The sequence below is a fragment of the Seriola dumerili genome, unplaced genomic scaffold, assembly GCF_002260705.1.
Source record: "Seriola dumerili isolate Sdu_G_001 unplaced genomic scaffold, Sdu_1.0 BDQW01000056.1, whole genome shotgun sequence".
Taxonomy (NCBI): Eukaryota; Metazoa; Chordata; class Actinopteri; order Carangiformes; family Carangidae; genus Seriola; species Seriola dumerili.
The window spans coordinates 5,932,310-5,947,041 of NW_019174311.1; the positions used below are offsets into that span (position 1 = coordinate 5,932,310).

At 41.0% G+C, this 14,732-nt stretch overlaps 1 protein-coding gene across 1 annotated transcript; it reads right to left on the reverse strand.

Moving 5' to 3' along the window:
* Positions 1-1,181: 1,181 nt before the first annotated feature.
* tmem9 (transmembrane protein 9) lies at positions 1,182-6,309 on the reverse strand. The gene is made up of 6 exons (XM_022741664.1): positions 6,200-6,309; positions 5,917-6,062; positions 4,912-5,003; positions 3,403-3,511; positions 2,864-2,995; positions 1,182-2,722 (listed from the first exon to the last, which is right to left on the reverse strand). The coding sequence occupies exons 2-6, from the start codon at positions 6,007-6,009 to the stop codon at positions 2,582-2,584; spliced, it is 567 nt and encodes a 188-aa protein (XP_022597385.1). The 5' UTR covers positions 6,010-6,062; positions 6,200-6,309; the 3' UTR covers positions 1,182-2,581.
* Between the last annotated feature and the right edge of the window lie 8,423 nt (positions 6,310-14,732).

Below are 14,732 nucleotides of genomic sequence, written 5' to 3' on the forward strand. Positions count from 1 at the left end.
CCCCCTCTTCTCTTCTCCCTCTGAGTCCTTCTCCCTCACGCAGAGCCACAGGCCTCTCCTCCTGGCTGAGGGCCTCTGACAGAAAACCCCCCCCCCCCCCGCTTAGGCAGGGAAAAATAACAGGAGCCCAGAGTGGCTGGAGGAGCAGTTGGCCCTGCTGTAGTTTAAATTTAGACTCTGAACCACTGACAGGCCATGCTTGGGGATGGTTAAGAGGGTGGGGTGGGGTGGGGTGGGGGGGGGGTTAGAAGGTGGAAGAAGGGAGTAGATGGGATCAAGGGGGGTTGGGGCAGTGGCAGAATGAAGAGCACAAAGGCGGGGAGAGACAGTTTGGGGGGGTCTTGCAGTAGCAGAATATCCTCAGCAGCCCCATGAACCTGCCCTTCCTTTCAAAACATACTGAGCTGCTCTGTTGATAGACACTGATGCTCAACCCTAATCTGTGAAAAAAAAAAAAAAACAGTGAGGAGAGAGGAGGGGAAAAGACTGGTGGATGTTTCTGCCTGCAGTGTGACATTGTGCAGGTGGAGCACAGTGTTTAGACTCTGAAAAAGTGTTGGATGAAAGCAATACACCAAGAGCAAGAAACGATTAAGAGACTACTTGAGATGATCTGCCTCAGAATCCCAAACTTTCCCCACAGTGTTTACATGTCCGCGGGTTTCTCCATTTAAATCCTTTGTGCAAGGAATTTATGGTTGAAATCAAAAACATGATATTAGTGCAAGTATTTTTACTTATATCCTTATATATATATATATATATATATATATATATATATTATTATTATATATATATATATTTTTTTAAACGGGTAAGCACAAAATATATGCATGACACAATTTAAATCAAAGTCAATAAATTATCCCCCAGCCCTATGGAAATTAGTCTGGATGGTGCTCCATGTGGGTTTGGGAATAAAATAATAATGATGCCTAAAACTACTTACTTCCTTTTAAACTAACAAGCTGAAGAGCTGAAAACCACAACAAATGTGAGGATTCATTTGATGATGAAGCAGGATTTCTCAGAGAGGAAGCAGACGGTCCACATATTGTGTCCTCTGTCGCCCCCTAGTGCCAATAAACAGTACTGGTGACTCACAAAGGGAATAAAATCTGCAGCACCCAAAAGAATACTCCCAAACATCCAGAGGAATGACCAAAAATCTTGCACTCAACCAGAGTATTCTTTTTTTATTTCACATCAAGCCGAATGTATAGACACAAGCAGTGGAATACTCCAGTTTGGCTGGAGAGGAATATAAATACAAAACACTGATACCAGTGATATGAAATTATACTTAAAATCAGTCAATCAAAAACACTTCAGTGATAAAATAAAGCATTACAGACAAATAATCTTCAGCAGTTCACATTGTGCATGAGGTCGTGTGAGTCAGCGTACCTTTTCTTTGTCATATTAAAAATTCCCCTAACAGCAGGCTTCAGACTGTGAAGGGGAATTCACTGACACATAATGATGCACACCAGGGCCTTTCAAAGCCATGAGGCATCCTGATTCTGCCACACATAACCGCATTATCAGCAGCTTTACTGATTTAGGATATTCTCCAGCGGCAGAGATTTGATTCATGTGAGGATGGCTTTAAAGCTGTTAAATGCCCCGTTCTCTATTTCTCTCTGTGCATGGGAAAGTATGTTTCATCAAACCCTACTGCAAAATATGAGGACGTAAATGTGGCCTTTTGTCACTGATCAACCATTTTTCGGTTCACTGTTAAATTCAAGATAAATTATTAAAAAGCACAAAAACAAAAAACCATAACTTTTACTTAGTGGACGATATACCTGCCAAAATGTATTCATCTGTTATGTTTTGCAAGATGTGAAGTGCCATCATTTAAGAGCCAACTTTTGCACTGGAGTTTGGTGTAACACGTTCACTCACACAACGAGAGAAACAGAAAAAGGCACATATTGGGGTAGCAATGTCAAGGCTTTAAAATTACCAAGCCCAAAATGTACAATCCTTTATTTACATTATTAGTGCAAATGACACTAAATATGCCCAGGGTTATACATGAATAAATGATCATTAGTGCTAAAATATGAAATGTGCAATGCTTGGCAACAGCAGAGACGGGGTACTCTGTCTACCCCCATTAGCTAAACTAATAATTTACAAACATGAAGCTTACCTGTCCTGAGGTAACATCAGAAATTATGATCCAAGAAAAACATTTAATATCATGCCAAATTAGCAAGTAGCGAACAACAAAAGGTATCGCGTAAGAGCTTCAAGGCTATTCACAGTCTGGCTAAAAAAAAAAAAAAAAAAGATTCCTACTTTATCAAGACATTACGAATCTAGTAGTCATTAAGAGTGCACAAACATGGAGTTTTTTCACAATGCAACTTAGCCTGAAGTATTATGTATTATAAATAAAAAAGATCTGCTTGTTAGATGAGTGTGTTTCTTAGTAAGGAAATACTAATTCAGAGGGCGGAGTGCACATCAAATGCTAAGGTTAGTAATAGTGCAGCTGGGGCCAGTGGAGTAGCGCTGTGCCTGCTGAAGTCACCTACTCTAAACCTGGTTTTGAGGTTAGACGTAGGGTTTAACTAAGCATCTTGTGGCGGTCAAAAACAGTCTTGCGTTGCTCCTGGACCTGTTTTTTCCAGCGCTGCTGCGCTCCCTCGACGCGCTCCAGCACCGTGTTTCCTCTCGCCTGGCTGCTGTCCACCTGTGGACGCATCTCCTGGACACACACACACACACATACAAAAAAAAAAAAAAAAAACAGGAATTAAATGAAATCAAGGACTTCACATTCGACTGAAGTGAAATACAGGTGACTGTTGTGTTTGCGCATTTATGTGTTATTTGTCTGAGTGGTTACCTCAGAGTCCTCCTCATTGTGCAGCGGCTGGGTGTAGGGGTCATGTTTGCGGATGAGAGGATCGACCAGTAGCAGGAACAGCATGTAGAGCAGCAGAGCGCCCACGACAGACAGGTAAATAATGATGGTTACCTGGGATAGAGAGGAGAGAAAACATTTAGAAATACTTACATACTGTGAAGCTGCCATGTTGGCATCAACATCTACTGTAACAACATTTCTTCCTGTTTGTAGGACTTGCAGGACTCATTGTGACAGCCATGCTGGTGATTGGGTGTAGGACAATTCCTTAAACATTTCTTGAGAGGACAAGTTTTAGATATTAGCAAATATTAAAATCTTGATATAAACCTCAGCTTTTCCATTTCTGATGCATACCAGTAGAAGCGGTCAGTTCTCTGTCAATTCTTCCCAACTGCATTTCCCTTTGATTATGCAGACAAATTTAGTGTTTTGACATGACATGTTTTGCGACATACAATCACAGTAAGACGAAGAAACAAACCCGACTATGTTAAAGAGAAAAGGATCTATAATACCTTGATGGTGTTGCTGCTTCGTTCCTCATACTTGCACTCACACAACAGGCAGTAAGCCTCAACATCATGGCCAGGCACCGGCATGGGCTCCACTACATGAAGGCAGTTACTGTAAAACACATCAAAACTGTGCAGTGAGCGGTGTCCATGTGTTCAACATTTTTTTTTTTTTTACACAGTTAACACACACACCAGTATAGTGAACTAAAGAATTCAACTTTACGCTGAAGTTACAGTGCATTTAGAAAGTATTCAGACCCCTTCACTTTTTATTACATTAAAGCCTTAAGCTAAAATTTTTTAAATACATTTTTTCCCCTCATCAGTCTACACGCAACATCCTATAATGACAACATTTTTTATTTCCTTGTGAAAAATGAAAAATCACATTGACATAAGTATTCAGACTCTTTACTCAGTACTTAGTTGAAGCACCTTTGGCAGCAAGTAGAGCCTCGAGTGTTCTTGGGTAAAACACATCAAGCTTAGCACATCTGGGTTTGGGGATTTTCTGCCATTCTTCTCTGCAGATCCTCTCAAATTCAGTCAGGTTGGATGGGGACCATCAGTGGACAGCCATTTTCAGGTCTCTCCAGAGAGGGAATTGGATGGTGAACCTTCGACCCAGTCTGAAGTCCTGAGTGTTCTGGACCAAGTTTTTATTACTCTGGTATCTCTGTACTTAGCCTCGTTCAGTCTCCCTGTCCCTGCTGCTGAAATCCACCCCCAACAACATGATGCTGCCACCACCATGTTTCATGTTTATGTTGGGCAGGTGATGAGTGGTGCCTGATTCCCTTCAGGCATGAGGCTTAGACATGAGGCCAAACAGTTCAACTCCACACAGGATCTCTGAGGCTCAGCCAGAGTGACCATCGGCTTCTTAGTCGCCTCTCTTTTACCAAGGCCCCCCCCCCTCGATTGCTCGCTTTGGCCAGGCAACCAGTTCTAGGGGAGTCCTGGTTGTTCTACACTTCGTCCATTATAGAATTATGGGTGCCACTAAGCTCTTGGGAACCTTCAATGCAGCAGTTTTTTGGTTGCCTTCCACAGATCTGTACCTCAACAAAATCCGGTCTCTGAGCTCCGCAGACTCTTCCTTTGACCTCATGGCTTGGTTTTTTGCTTTGATATGCATTGTCATCTGTGAGACCTTATATAGACAGGTGTGGGCATTTTCAAATCATGACCTATAAGATGAATTTACCACAGGTGGACTACAATCAAGGTGTAGAAACATCTCAAAGATGATAAAATGAAATAGGACACCTAAGCTAAATTTCATGTCAATTTGTCCTTTTTAATAAATTTGTAAAATTTTCTAAAATTCTGTTTTCACTTTGTCGTTATAGGGTATTGAGAGTAGATTGATGTGGGATAAAAATTAATTTAAATGATTTAAAAAAAAAAAAAAAAGAAGTGACGGGGTCTGAACAAATTCTGTGGTTCTATATGATAAAAACATTATGGGAGTTGTGACTGTACGTCTAAAGAGAGGGTTTCTCTTACCAATCCTTCTGGGAGACATTTCGGTTATATATGTGGCCAGTGATGTTTCTGTATGGAGGGCAGATGCACTTGCAGCGAACGTCCTCAAAGCTCTGCAAGAAAATTGAGAAAAAGTGGCCACGAACTTAGCAAAATGCTTATCTGACATTATACCTCAGCTATCTATTTTCTCTGATGTCTGTAGCCCTTTGTTTCACTTATTGACGAAACTGTACAAAAAATTTGACATAAAAGTTCCAGTTATTCCAGTTTAAAGGACATAAACATGAATAGACACTATTTTACATTTAGAGGAGACAGCACACAAGAGAAGCACGCGCCAAAAAAAAAAAAAAAAAAAATTTCATTCAACATGCTTCACAGGTTTTTTCCAACCGTTATTATTTACAGAAGCTGATGTAAACTGTACTTTTCTCTGGGAACTCAGAAAAGTGCTGGTGCATTATTGTTTGTCTTGCCTGCTTACAAAACTGTGGAAACACTGCTTCACGCTCATACCTTAAAAAGTATGAAAGATATAATAAAAATAAAAACTAAAAACTAGTGGGGTTGATATGACCAATAGTTATTTACCAAGTGTGTTAATTTACTGCCATTTATACCACATTTCTGCCAGTGGTGTGTAACAATAATTTCTGCTGAATAGTTAATAATTGATTGATTCATTACTCATTACAAACATCCAGGACAATCAGCAGAAGATAGATTAATGAACAAACGAATGTATGAACTGATCAAAGATTTTAGTAACTGATTAATTTAAGGTCCGCATATGAATTTTACAAAAGTCTGGATTAATGGGTCTTTCCAGCTTTTAGTGTGTTTGCTAGAATCACACACCAAAACATTTTACAGCCAAGATTACTGCCTAAGGCAAGCTATAATAATATTCCAGTCCTTTATAAATTAATTTTAAGGCTTTTTAATATTTTAAATAAGTGTTTTAAAGACCCTGCCGACCAGTCACTACATGTATCCAGCAGATGTGGAGCTGCAGGTTTTTACCTTCGCCTCTGCAAAAACAACAGCATCCAGCAGAAACACGGTCACTACTGCGGCCACACTGAAGGTCCAGGATCCTTCCCGACCAGACGACATTTTCTCTCAGGGAAGTCGATTTGCACGACGTGCGCAGGATTACCAGCAAATCTCTGTCAAAAACACAACAGTCTGGTTAACATCTAGCAATATATCAGCCGAACGAATAACTGCACCGCGTAAAACACCGACGCTAAAAACACACTTTTGATCAAGTAAAAGTAGATATACAGTTATACAGCTTACTCACGTTGTAAAAGCAGCTGACGTTTATGTTTTTGCCATGCATCCAGGATATAGCTACAATAGCTAGCTGTTTTTAGAAGGTAAATCGTCCAAATCAATTTGACGCTTCCTTCTTCCGGGTGTCGTCACACGAAGAAAGACGTAACATGCAGCGACACTGACACCTACTGGACAAAAACACAGAAAGACAAAATGAAATACCATAATGATAATGGTGGTGGGATGTAACTAAGTACTTTCACTCATGTATTTGAGTGAATGTACTCGGGTTTTGAGGCACTCAGGTTCTTGTACTTGAGGACTGGAATTTTTGGAAGTTTTTTTTTCCTACTCAATTACATTTCAGAATTAAAAATGGTATTTTTACTCCTCTTAAGTTATTTTACAGCTGTAGTTAGGAGTTACTTTACAGAATAATATTTTACATATGATTATATAATAACATACGATGCACGTGGAGCTAACTACACAAGGACCCAGTATGGAGATGGCCCTTAAAAAGCCTGGAATTAAAATATATATTTTTTTCTTTTTTTATATTTATGCTTTTCGCATTATAAGTATTATGAGTTTATGGATGTGACAATGAATGTGTTAAAAGTGGAAAAGAGGGGGATCACTGAGGCTGCAAATGATCCAGATGTTTGTGTTATGCAGTAGGTACAATTTTAAAATGCTGCCTACATGTCAGTACTTGGGTAATAATAATAACAATAATACATAATAATACAGTTTAGTATGATTATAAATGACATTTATTATAACATAACATTCTGTTCTGTATTTTTTTTAAGACATGACCAAGGAATTTGTGACTCATCAAAATATCTTCCCGTATCTTTCAGTCAACACTGCCAAATCCTGTCTCCCAGGTGAAATTTGAAATGTAAGCCCCAACTTCTTGACCCAATCAATACCTCTATTTCCTGGTAATCTTGCTTCCACATCTCTCTGTATAGTAAGATACTCATACCTTTAATAAGCCATAGAAATCAATGGCTCACAAATTCACCCTGAACCTCTTGAGCTTGTGGTCATAGAGATCAATTGAAACCATGGTTATTTCTCTAATGAGCTATGATATCAGTGTGAACAGCACAACCCCATCCTCTATGTAACCCCAATCATTCATGTGACCCTTGATTCAACTATTTAAAACAACTGCCAGTAACTTGTTTATTTTGTATATAATATGCAGATGTGGGGTATTAGGATTTCAGATTTACAATGGATGTGAATGGTTTCAGTTTAGGTCTATGACATATTTGCTGGTTGTAGATATATTTGCTTCACCCACACTTGTAATAGAGGAAATGGGGTGGAAGTATGTTGGGTTGCCTGTATGAGTAAACAGTGGAATAAATTAATGAATATGAATGATGGGAGACTATGTAAGAAGCTACTCATGTGGGACACAAGCACAGACCGTCCTTGGCCAGATAATATTCACAATTTATAGGCTATCAGAAAACAGGGTTTGGAGCAATTTGAAATATTATGTTATATATTATAATACTGGAATTATTAGAGATTTTGTTTTTAAGTGGTTCACCAAATGGTCTATATGTGCTGAGCAGGTGAAGGGTTATGCTGTTATATCTGGAAACCAGGTTTGTATTGGTGAATACGATGGATTCTGCTATATGTGCCCACAAAACTGAAAAATTACATAGGCTCAGTCAAAATAAAATGGTCACTGTTCGTTAGCCGTTTTGATTGAAGTGATTATTCTGCTCTTTTTTTGAAAGATACTATAAAACCATCAAGTTACAGGCACAAATATGGTAAAATGAAAATTTTAGTGAGGCTATATTTTGAATTTGTTAGATTGGTTAGATTTAAAATTGTGAGGCATTGTGCTTTCAGACAATGTAGAGTCTTGGCTGAAAATATAATATATTTCATTGCTGGGAGATTTTTAAATAAAGAAAAGGCTTTGTCAAACACTTTTTTTTTGCATTCACATTTTTTAGAAAAAATAGGGAATTTAAGAGAAATATGCTGAAAGTGTGTTTCAGTGAAAATGAACTCATATTCATTGAACTGAATTAATTCATAAATGCATTTATTCATGTGTGTAATAATCACCATATTTGTTTATAGCCATAATGCATGTTGTGTCATAAATGCTCATAAACTCTCCTCAGTTTGTGCAAGCCCTCTAACTGTATTTCGTTCTCTCAGTCCTGTCATTGTAAGCCACTTAGTTCTCTGTCTTCTCTGATGCATGGCTGCCCTTTACACCCTTAGGCCAATTACAGCATAAATGACACTGACCAGAGCTCAGTGCCAGGTCTCATTACAGGTTCAGAGCTCTCATGGAGAAGAAAAGGTGATTTGGCCCCTTTTTAGGTAGATGAAGCAAAAAATCATTTATTTGAAATAAGAAAGAAATCCAGTTACCTTATGTAAAATGGTTTATTATCAAAACTGTAATTTATGCAGACATATACAAGTGTGTGGACTGTGCACACACCCTGACTATAAAACAGCAAAGGAAAATTATCCATAATGGAAACACTGCAGAGAAATCCACCTTATAAACAAGCTCAGAAGATGTCAAGTTCTCTTATTTGTCAAGGTACCTGAAGGTATTGACTGAATCACATTATTCAAAGCATTCATTTTCATGAGACTGAAAAGAGCGGGCAGTTTGCCCACTAGGAGATGCTATAAGGCCCAAGGCAAAGCAAACTGAATCCAGACCAGCAGGCTTTGGAACACTTGGGAGGGATGGAGAAACAATGTAGGAGGACATGTAGCGTAAAACAAGATTGAATATGTTGTTAAAATCTGCAGGTGAAGCTGCATAAAAGGCATGTTACAACAATCCTGATGTTGTTTGGAATATTAACTAAATTTAATTAAGAGCAGGTCTGTAGTGTTACAGAATACCAAGAGGCTGAACAGCTTTCAGTGGAAACAATTGTTTAAATACTGTATGCTGTTGCCAATTTTTTATGCGGTTTGTAGCATCCAAATAAAGTCATACATGACCTACTGTAGGAAGAGACCTGTTTCTGTCCTTTCTCCCACTTTCAATACACCCCTCAACCTTTCAGCATGGTTCTTTTTGACCTTTATCTCATCATCTGCAGTGTCTTTTTACTCTCCACTCCTCCTCTGTATCATGCTTTTGTAGAGAACACTGTTTGAATAACAAGACTATCTCTGTGAAGTGATAACACTCCTCTCCTCTCCTCTCCTCTCCTCTCCTCTCCTCTCCTCTCGGCTGAGGCAATGCATTGTGGGCAGCAGGACTATTCTAATAGACACACGTGGTAATTACAGTAGTGGGAGGCAGCAGACAGTGGTGGTCCAGGGACAGCACAAAACTATAAATCACAACTCCTGGTTCCGCCCTCCTGAGCGTAGCCGATCACGCTCAACCAAAAAGCAATTCTGCCAACATGTGTTTGCACATTTGTCTTCATCAGCCACTGGCTTGTTTTGGGCCCCTGCGACTGAATTTTCCTTTCCCGTGGTAATCAAACATAGACTACTTGTGTGTTTGAGTCAAAATCCGCGTTATTAGGCTCAACAATTAGCCACACTTGAGATGCAGCAAGTAAAATTACTCTATGCAAGCAAAAAGCAACAGCTTGAACGGTCGAAAAGGGCATTTTGTGTTTACTTTGAACATTATCAGCTGTTGAAGTAAAAGAAACAAACAAGAATGAAGCTGCAAAATGTATATAACATAAGCTGTGTAACCTTCAGTCAAACCTCAGTAAAAACAAAGAAAAACATCACCTGACGTCTCTTTAATGTTTCTTTTTTTCAGGTGGCATGATATCCTTCCAGGAGAAGTGTCTAAATCAAAGAGGTGGCAATAGCAAAGGTGTTCGAAAAGTAGGCAGCGACGGTGACTCAGAGTACAGTGTGTGTCCTCTCCTGCTTTATCCGTACGGACAGCTGCCTGTCAGCCACCTGAGCCCATGTAGAGGAGAGGTGTCTGCTGAGGAGCTGGTGTCAGCAAGGTGAAAGTAGAGCCCAGCTACGCTGAGCTGAGCTGAGCTGAAATGGATGCATAGGAGAGAGCGTCTCCTGCCTCTGAGGGACACAGATTTTCAGCGAGGAAACAGAGACTGCTGGAGCAGGAGAGACTCAGCCAGACAGAACATGAAAGCCAAGAGCGGCCATGACACATGATGGACATAAAACGCAGGAAGAGACGCTGCCTGCCCCCCCCCCCCCTCCTGTTTGCTGTATTTCTCCTTCAGCAGCGCTGTGCAGAAACAGGACCCCTGAAGAAGAGGGGAAAAAAGGGAAAAGGAGAGATGATGCTTGAATCTCAGTGGCTCCCAGTTGAACTCTGCCCCCCTGTAATGTGTGAGCTTTGATGTTACCCAAGATGTTTAGGGGATGCAGGGAAGCTTCAAAGAGAGCTTCATAGGCTGATCATAGAATCGTGGCATGTTGGTACGAAAAAAAAAACAAAAAAAAAACAGCAAGCTGCCAGAAATCCACATGCATCTTTCAAGAGAGACCAGGGGTCAGGCAAGAAGACAGCTGAAAACAATAGCGAGAAATGAAAGGTGACATGAATTGAGAGGTAGATAAATAGCTGCAGGGGAGGAAGGAAGTTTGTTGTTGGTATAAAAGGATGTGATGTAGGCTTTGGTCTTTGGAGAAGCTGCCAGTTGGTCTAACAAGACTTGGCAGGCCAGTCAATAGACTGTCAGCTATTAATGCCCACATTTCAGTAACACCCAGTTAAAGACTGATTTATATATCCAGCGGTGCATAGAATCCTTAAAGATAAAAATGCTACACACCTGGCTGACAGTGAGGAAAACAAAACAGATGCATGTTTGTTACACGTGTCTCACCAATATGGACCCATATGACACTTTCTTCTGTGTCACCTGCCTCAAAGAATAAGGGGGAACAAGCTCAGTGGTCAAAGGTCACACAGAGCCAGTGGTTTTTATCCGACAAAACGCTGACAGATCAGAAAATGTTGTCGAGTTCAAAGCTTTGGAGAGGGACCTCACCCATTGTTCTTCCTGCCTGTGGTGGATGGACTTTCCTTTAATGGGATGGTGTTGAGTCACAGTAACAAACAATGCCACCCCCTTACTCTGTCTCCAGCCATTCCCTTGTTGTGGCAGTTTGTGATCCACCTGCCCCAGCTGCAGGCCACATCTGCAGGCATGATAGATTTCGTCCGCTGGGGCCTCCTCCTCCTCCAAATGCCACTGTGATTCACTTTCCTCTGTTTCGGCATTTGCTGCAATCTGACCTGGCAGCTCAGTGGTGTGCCGCAATGGACTGCCCCTGGCACTTTTACAAACACTAACCTCAACAATAGTACTTAAGATGTGGATAATATGGAGTATAAATGTCTGTACATACAGCATGGCAGAATAACAGGTAACCATCCTCTTCAAACGTTGGTGCTTTTTCTCTCTGATTCCCTATTTCCTCCCTTTCCCTGTGACCACAAGTGGCTTGCAGTGAATCAGATGTAAACAGGGGGATCTGAGACCAAACTCGTCATCCCACAGCTTCAAAAATCAATAGAGCCCCACACTCTCCCTCTAATCTCGGAACATGCGTGGAGCGAGCTTGGCATTGACAGGGCCTGTAAAAGAAGGGAAGGGAAACAGTGAGAGGAGTAAAGGAGGCATGCAGAGGGGAAAGAGGGGCAGAGAGGTAAGGATGCAGGAAGAAGGTCCGCCAGGGAGAAAATTAAGCTTGATCAATTCAGATTGGGAAAAGAGAGGCTGAAATTAATGAGGTTGTTTTTTTTCCCAAATTATGAAAACGAGAGATCTCTGCCTCTACCAATACAGTAGAAGTGAAAATTAGATTAATAAAATTCATCAGTCATTTGTCTTCCCAAAAATAGTATTCCCATTACTCTGGACAAGCAGTTTTCTTTAGAATTACTTTGTAGTGAAGAAATAGTTCTTGTACAATACTGCTATTGATTTTGTTTCAATGCTGTGAGCACCACAAATGAAAGCCCAACCACCTCCATAGTCTTGGGGTGGTGGCAGAAATCTCAGTGACAGATATCTCTAAAGCTAATAAGACCAAAACTATCTTCATGGCAATATACAACTGGACAGAAAGAAGAAAATAGGTCTGTTGGTATTATGGGTGATCTGACACTGCACTCCTGTAACACTGTCAAACCAATTATGGACAGTTTAAATAAAAAAAAATATTGAAATGGATGGAGCAGAACCAGAGACAATGGTGTTTTTTATATCACACGTTCTTCTTCCCTGAGAAAAACCTGCCTACATTACGCACAAAGCAACTTGACCGTTGACAGTTTGGTCAGAGATTTGGGTGTGTAGGGGCTATTGCAGCCTCAAGCTGCTCGCCTCAAGCAGAGAAGAGGAGCAGGCTATGGAGGTCTGGTAAGCTCCCCTCAAGTGACGTTTTCAGGCAGTTCATCACATTTCACACAGCTAACTCTGGAGCAATGAAACGCTTTAAACTACTTTTTTTTTTTTTCATATATGCAGCCGTATTTCCCATGATCTGTAAAAAGACTTTGATGTGTGGACTTCAAGCGGCAACCTCCGCGGCTGAAGAATGAAGCCATCACGGAAGTACCAAAAACTGGACTCCTTCGACTGGGCTCTTGAGGCTGCCTCCAAAAGCAATTCGATCTCCATAGACTCCCATGTTAAAATGTCCAACTTTACAGCAGAAATAAACATGTTTACAGCCTGATACAAAAAACAATTTTGGTCCCTATAGATAATTTCCTCCTGTGCTGTACAAGGTTTAATTTTTATATAACTCACTTGTTAAAATTTTATTAAGGCTTATAGTCATATATAATTGAGGGCGTGGCCTCTTTGAGTGGCAGGCGGGTGAGCGTATGCTTGCCACAAGCCGTCATGCAAGTCTCGGCTCGACACGCGCTCCTCCTCTTTGTCTATTTTTGGATTAGCCGGGAGTAAAGGGCGGAGTCAGGTACTGGCAAGATGTCAACGGCAGAAACCAATTGGTGACGTCACGGAGGCTACGTCCATCTTTATTTACAGTCTACCGCCCCTTTAAGTGAGAGTTTACATACACTGTAGCCTAGTCACTACAAGGCTACACTTTGACATCCTTGCAGTGCAACATAGTGGTGTAATGAAGCAACATTTAAAATTTTACAGTGTTTGAAATTCGGCACAGACGTTGTATTGCCTTTTTGGCTAGTCCCTCTCATCGTCTCTCATTTGACAACTTGCAATTTTTTAAATTTTTTTAAACAAACCTAAGAAGAATTTCTTTGCACCAATTTACTTTCCATCATCTGCTCCACTGCTTTGCACTCACAGGTACAGCACAACACTGTTACCCCACCCTGTTTATCGCCATCTATCATATCTCACTCTGTCTCTGTTCGGTATTGACTTTATCAATAGGCTCTCTCTTAAAGGAGGACTGGAGAGGTTGTTTAACAGACTTGAGGAAAGCAAGAAACAGGGATTGTGAAAATACAAGAGAAACAGAGCAAGAGAGAGCTGGAGGTTTAGAGAGAGAGAGAGAGAGAGAGAAAGAAAGTACGTGGAAAAGATAGAGAACCAGGAGGGGGTGGGGTTAGAGGGAGACGCTCCACTGCCTGGCTGACAAACAGAGGGTCCCTCCAGAGCCAGGCAGATGAGAAGGAGAGGAGGAGAAAGGGAGAGGGGTGAGAGAAAAGGAAGGGAGTTTGATGCGGGCAGTCAACCCCACCACCCTCCAACAGCCTTCCCTCTCGTCCTCTACCCCCCCAGCAGAAAATCTATGCCTACTCTCTTAGTATTCCTCCCATCTCTTGTGAAGGCTCTGCGGAGGGAAAGCAGACAAGTGGACTGCTAGTGAGGCCCTGGCCAGCCGTGTGTGATGCTATCTGGGAGTTTTTTTCCCCTTCTTCCTTCTTAGGATGGGGTGTTTGCTCAGGGCTGACAGGACAGACAGAGCGCCCAGTCACTTGAAAACCTCCACCAGGGACTTGAACCGGACACATCTTCCCTGTACACCTCCTTTTCCTCTTCCTTCCCTCTTTCTTTTTCAAACCTGTATATCAGGTCTGCATGTGGACCACCTATTCTCAGTACTGATGTGATGAAACAACCAGTACAGTTACAATGTCTTCTTGATGGAGGCCGCTCCATTAATTCTCTGTATTTACGTGACAGTCGTATGTTGACCTAAATATAACCTAGACCTCCATGACTGAATGCAACAGCTGTGTCTTTTTCTATGTGTACTTCAAGGTTGCATCCATGCTGACCATTTTCAGATTGATTTCCTACTTTACACTTTGCCCTTGGGTTCCATTTATTTTACTTCTGAATGAAAAATCAACTTGCATAAACTTCAAACTTGAAAGGTTTTCTATTACAAAGAGCACTTTGTCACATTTTTTGAAAGTTTTTACCCCAATGAAGGCAACATTAGGGGAATAAAGCATGGAGTGCTGGAGAGTTGTCTGTTTAATTGTGAGGAACATCACACTAATCTACGCGTCATTGTGCGTTCTTCTCACAGTATGAAATTAGAATGGTACTCGGTAGAGTGTGTATCTTCGCCAAGGT

Coding starts and splice junctions, on each gene's coding strand:
- tmem9 (XM_022741664.1), bottom strand. CDS start 6,009: ATGTCGTCTGGTCGGGAAGGATCCTGGACCTTCAGTGTGGCCGCAGTA. Junction 3,512..4,911: donor AATGTCTCCCAGAAGGATTG/GTAAGAGAAACC, acceptor TGTGTTTTACAG/TAACTGCCTTCATGTAGTGG. Junction 2,723..2,863: donor ACAATGAGGAGGACTCTGAG/GTAACCACTCAG, acceptor GTGTGTGTCCAG/GAGATGCGTCCACAGGTGGA.